Raw genomic sequence first — 6,000 nt, 5'->3', positions numbered from 1 at the left:
GAGAAGCATCTGAAGTGGAGAAAGCAAGTAGTATATCTGATACCCTGAGAAAATAAACACTATGATTTTGTGAAGTTTCTATGTGCAGTGTCTTATCTACCACCAATGACTTGGAAGAAATCAACTTGATCCTGTTGTGATTTTCTATTTGTTTCAAAATAACATCAGCGATAAAATAATTACACATTCTTATTTAGCAATATTTCCAGGAAAGTTTTTTATTATTAAAATTCCTTCTTCTTATCACTTTGTCATGTTGTCGTTAAAAGTAAATGGTTCTCCTAAGCCCAAAAGGAGTGAAAAGCACTTGCAACAATGATGCATTAACAGATAACTTTTCTGAAAATCATTAAAATGGCTTGTTTGAAAATTTAAAAGGGATTTAATGTACTTAAATCATTTAAAAATTAAAGTACCTATAAAAAAGCAAATGAAACTTGATTACATAGAATGGAATGATTTTAAAATTATGCAGCTGTAGTATAGTTGTGTATGCATGACCAAGTTTTACTAAGTAGGTTACTTAGTTTACTTCTTTCTCCAATTCAGCAAAGATATTCCTCATACATAGCTGCTGCAACTTTGCATCCAGATGTGCATTTTACTGCTCACCTGGTTCCCACTGAATTTAACAGATACATCTGACACACACAGGGATACAGATTTTCATCATCAATCTCTTATCACATGAGAGCTGGCCTCTGTTCTGCTTGCTATGAACAAAGAAGCAAGTAGACTGCTTTCTCATGAACATATGTTACTTCAGTTTTCACCACAACCTAGCACAAACTTTAGTTGTCAGTGTATAACTATATCAAACTTGCAGTAATTAAATATGGTCGATAGTATTTTAGATTACACATAGGGCATTTTAAATGTGAATATTCATTCATGGTTCATTCAAGAGCTACTTGTACATAAAGATTCCCAGAAAAAATCATTTTAGCCAACTTTCCATGTACTGTAATCTAAAGTTTTTATTTGTAGGAAAGATTGCACAACTGATTCCTGCATATATAAAAACTGTTTTGAAAAGGTGAAAAAGTGCCAATCCTTCAGGAGTACCTAAAAATGGAGCAACATGCAGATCTACACAACCTTTAATTAAATTTTTGTTCATTCTTCTATTAATTTGGAAAGAAATGCAGAGAACCAACCAGGCCAACCAGCATGTTAGGCTATGTTGCCAGAAGCTGTGGGATGGTTCTCCTAAAGGACCACATACTGTAAGAGAAATGTCTAGTCTTTTCAGATTATCCACTAAAAAAATAAAATTAAGCAGCTGGTTCTTCCTCAAATACTTTTAAGAACAAAACAAGAAATATCAAAATGAAATCTGAGTCACACATATTTTTAAAAATTTCTTTAGAAAAGACCAGGAAAAAGATATAAGCCATTATGACTTCCTTATGTTACATGTTCCTGGAATGCCAACATCCAGGAATAGAAAAAGTTTAAAATAATTATTCCAAGAAATTGTTAACCTAAACTATCTGCAGTGTGTTGCATTGCTATGAACATAACATTTTTCACTGGCAGTACACAAGACTCAGCTTTTCAGCTGGGATGATTGAAGTGATTCCCCCCCCCTTTCTGCTCTCCCCTCCCCTTTCATTAAACCATTTAAACCATAGGCAATTAAGGCAAAAACAGGAGATATCCGTTTTTAAAAGATCTGGTAGAAGGAATCTCTTAATCTTTCCATTTGCAAAATACCGTGGCTGGTCTGGGACAGGCAATTCATTTGCGGGGCTGGTGAATATATTGGTTGACATGTTGTGAGGGAGGAAGTTTTTCCACAGAGGGATGTGGTTTCTGATGGGCCACTTGTGCTGCAGCTGGAGGGAAGTCTTTATCACCCTAATTAAAGAACAAACACATCAGCATTAAAAACATCACACATACATTTCAGCAGTTAGAGCCTCCCTTTTTTTTTTAGACCAATGATGTATTGCTGAAATGACCTTAGATTACTGATTTCAGGTTGGTAAAGATTAATTGTCTGTCAGAAGTTCAGAATCTTGGAATTTGGAGTTAACAGCCTTTGAGTCTGCACACATAGCTTCAAGCAGGCTAGAACATCCTTCAAATACTTTAGCAGACTTATTAGGAGGCCCCAGTGGCTCCCTTCTATATTAAGCATGAACAGTATGATACACTTTGGGGAGAAGAATTCTGGTTGGTGACTGAATTTGGGAATGTGAAACGAACATTTACTTATATTTGGGGTCATTTAAATTGCTATTAACCACTGAAGTCACTTTGGGCAAAGTACTTTAGTAAAAGTCACACTGCTGTTCAGAGCACTGTTGAGCTTAGAACATCAGAAGAGAAAGTCTATCTACTGCCTTTATGCGTTTCCCTCAACAGCAATGATAGTGTTGCCAAGGAATGACAAGAAGCTTGAGATGTGGTGCTGATGAAGGCTAGCTGATTTCATGGGCAAACTCATCAGTGAATCTGAGCATGATTCTTCCAGTTTCTAGCTACTCTCCCAATTCCTGGAAAAAAAAAATCTGCCAGGCTTGGCTTTTCTGATTATATAAGCCGTGTTTATCAATCCTTCTAAGCGGATCTTAATACTTTCTGTCAGTTTTAGTCAGCTTTGCAAGCCTAAAATTTTCCTTGCTTGTTAAGCAGCATGCATCAAACTCTTGTCCCGCTCTTTCTCCCAAGCACTTATGCTTCAAAAAGGCAGTATATGTCAGCATTCGACCATCAGGAATCCATGGGATATATTTGTTAAAATTGATTGCGAATAGATTGTGGACCTGCTCAATTTCTGCCTCCATAAATACTACAGTTGCAGGAACTGTTTAGAATAAGAATTATGTCTGTATGAATCAGTAAGTACTGCAAATTCTCAATCCATTAAAGTCTACAAGGTTCAGCAAAGTCTTTTCAGGTATTGGGCACTGAACTTCCAGTTTGCTGGGCTTTTGAAACACAAGTGAAAATTGAAGTGTGCTTAATATTTGCACCTGAAACTGAAGTTTTACTTCTAAAAAATAAATGATGGCTCTTATAGAAGTTACACATCTGATTATATTTGAAGTAAATAACTGTATAACTTTAAAAAAGCTGATATATGATTTTGTATGCATACCTGGGTATAAGTGTAAGCAAGAAAAAACTATTTCTTTCTGAATTTTTATTCTCTGAATAGTTATCTGAATAAAACTGAAAAAAGCTGTATTTACACACTCTAAAGCAACTTTCCCCCACCTGGTACCCTTCAGATGTTTGGGGTGTTTTTCACAAGCCTCACAATTTCCAGTCAACATCCTTATGCTGTAATAGATTTATGGGCCTACAAGGTGCCACAAGACTGCTGTTTGTTTGTTTGCTTTTTTGAGAGGTTCTCCTATTATTCACTTTGTTATATTTTCAGTGCCTGGCAAAGAACTCTCTACTTTCCAAAATATACACTTAGGCATTAACTTTTATTAGTTTCACACCACAAGGCAGAAATTTTCCAGCCCTCCAGGATATCAGGTTAGGTAGTTTTGAAGAACACAGAAACTTTACTATTTTCGGATATTTTGGCTGGTACTATAAAAGTGGTGCTCACCTATGGATGGCCCAATACAGATATTTTTTGCTTTTCATTTTCCAAGTTTCTTAACTATAAAACTGTGATGATTTTATTGCTGCCAGTATATGTTGCCGTGATAAAATTTATAAACACGGGGGGCTAGAAATTGTAAAAAAAGGAGTTCACCTGATAGTATTTTTATATATGTAACCCATGGGGATAATTCACGTCCTATTAAAAAGCGGAAATAAACAAGTATTTTTCTTTTCCAAGATAATGGGAATTACACAATTGAATTGTATATTTGTTACTTTTTATCTGGTATAACAAAAAGAATTATATTAGGTTAAATAGTATCCTTGGTAAGGAAAAACATTGACCAAAAACTTTAGCAAACAGTTGTAATTCATATTTTCACTTTAAAACAACTGAAAATTATTGAAGATGAGGACTTACCCTTGCAATGACACCAGAAATAAACACAGTTGGTTTAGGTGGACTGGAAAATAAAAGGGGAACATTTAGTAATATACTCAAATTGATTTGATAGCAGCCATAAAGCAAAATTAATTTAAAAGACTTTTCAAAGGTATAATCAAACTATCAAAATGATAACCAACCTTGGAAATTAATTTGCTCAAAACAGCCATAGTATCCTATCTTCTTCACCTTACTCTTGCTTAATCAGTTAGTGCATGAGAGGGAAATAGCTGAGTGAGCTGAACAGGTTTAACTCTAAGGTCTTTCTGATTAAAAAATAAATAAATGAAATGAGAATAAAAGCCGGAGTACCATCACAAACCATAGAAGTTTGCTTGTTTAAAATAGAAGCTATTATAGAATCTATCGCTATGCAAATATGAATGAAAACATCTGTGGCAATTAAAATGTTAAGAAGAGCATAACTGTTACAACAATGACAGTTGTAACTGTAGTTAGAACAGCGATCTATTTATTTTGCTATTCTCCATTATTTGTTTGTTTTACAAGAATTGCAAGATTTAGTAACTGGAGCCAGGTACAAAAGAAATAAACACAAGTACTAGGAATGAGCTAAGTTTAAGTTTGTCATATAAAAATCTACTTCTGTCAGGTCTTTCTTCAATTCAACACCATGTTTTAATTACTTTTATTGTTGATGTTCCTAAAAAAGTGGAAGTGAAAGTCAACAACTCTCATCAATGTCTAGCAAATCTTAGTATAATAGATCATTTCCTGTTATTTTTTCCCACTATTACATACATTACTGAAGGACAGGTCTATCCGCAGCTATTAAGATGGTTAAACCAAGTTTCCTGCATGGAGAAAGTGTGCCTTGGAGTATTACATAGAGTAGGGCCTCTGAGACAATCCTACTACTGGCTTCTAACTTGGCTGGAATAAATATGTAAGCTAGTTCCAATCACTGATACAACACCAGTAGCCATCACCCTTATGAACTCAATGTCAGACAGAAAATGCAGTGTCAGTGAGGAGGATTAACAGGCAATTGACGTGGCTGCCAGGGACTTTTCTCCATCTTTCCACTCCTCCTACAATATTCACCCTTCTCCCTTTTCTTTACTTCACCCTTCCCTTCTTAAGTTGCCCAGCAGGACTCTTCTCCATTAACTGTAACAAACAGAATCTTCATGGCAGTTTTGGTAGATAACATTAGTAGCACCATACATTTCTAGAAAATCCAAGAGAAATGTAGTAGTGCACCTCCTGTTTCCCATCTTGTGTTAATCATCTTAGACTAATCAAAGAACAGAAAAAAGTAACATAATTAACAAGGTAATACATTCAATTTGTGTTTAAGCATGCAATTCTCTAACTCAACGCTCCCCCCCAACTCAGTTTTTCCACTGCAGGAATACAGATGGGGCCCTTAAAACCATCTGCTAGAAAGAACACCTTGGAACTGAGCTTGAGCTGCTCTGACCTCTTCACCAGGCTACAATGTACTTGCAGTAAATAAGCTCTTCCAAACACAACCAGACCCAGCAAGCAGCAGGATTATATAATGTAGAAAGACTTCAAAGTCCCTGGCCTCAGCTTGAAGACAGAGGGGACACCTATCAGGCTCTGCTTCTGGTAGCAAAATAACCTGGGTTTGCATTTTTTTTGCTCAAACACCTGAGGTGGGGGGGGTGTCTTCTCAAAGGGTGGGTTTATACTAATTAGCTAAAGCATTGAAGTCTCCTCTACAATGCTGTTATATATTTACCTTTAATAATGTGTAATTTAAGCAAAAAAAAAAAGTATTCCATCCAATGCAATGCAGACTGACTGTCAACCATTATACCAGACATCCAAGGAAAAGAGCACCCCAAAACCTTGGCATGAAAGAGAGACAAGGCAGCCACACCTACTCCTGTCCCCTGCAAAGTTCAGATTACCCTGCCCTCCTTGCCATAGTATCTAAGGGGTAACGAGAGGGAAGGGTGGAGAGGAGGTGCAGTTGCTCTCTAAACCTACTGCTT

At 36.1% G+C, this 6,000-nt stretch overlaps 1 protein-coding gene across 1 annotated transcript in view; it reads right to left on the bottom strand.

Moving 5' to 3' along the window:
• Positions 1-202: 202 nt before the first annotated feature.
• The window catches only part of DAP (death associated protein), a 36,638-nt gene continuing 30,840 nt past the window's right edge, over positions 203-6,000 (bottom strand). Inside the window, exons 3-4 of the mRNA XM_007425534.4 lie at positions 3,992-4,034; positions 203-1,860 (exon numbers count right to left, since the gene is read on the bottom strand). Of these exons, the coding sequence (XP_007425596.1) occupies positions 1,741-1,860; positions 3,992-4,034 (163 nt within the window). The 3' untranslated portion in view covers positions 203-1,740. The remainder of the gene's footprint in view (positions 1,861-3,991; positions 4,035-6,000) is intronic.

Source organism: Python bivittatus, unplaced genomic scaffold (assembly GCF_059951505.1).
Source record: "Python bivittatus isolate LINGU-HERP-01145 unplaced genomic scaffold, Pbiv_v1 ctg000960_np1212, whole genome shotgun sequence".
Lineage (NCBI taxonomy): Eukaryota > Metazoa > Chordata > Lepidosauria > Squamata > Pythonidae > Python > Python bivittatus.
Note: the sequence above shows the minus strand (reverse complement) of the source record. Positions and strands in the feature narration are given on the sequence as shown.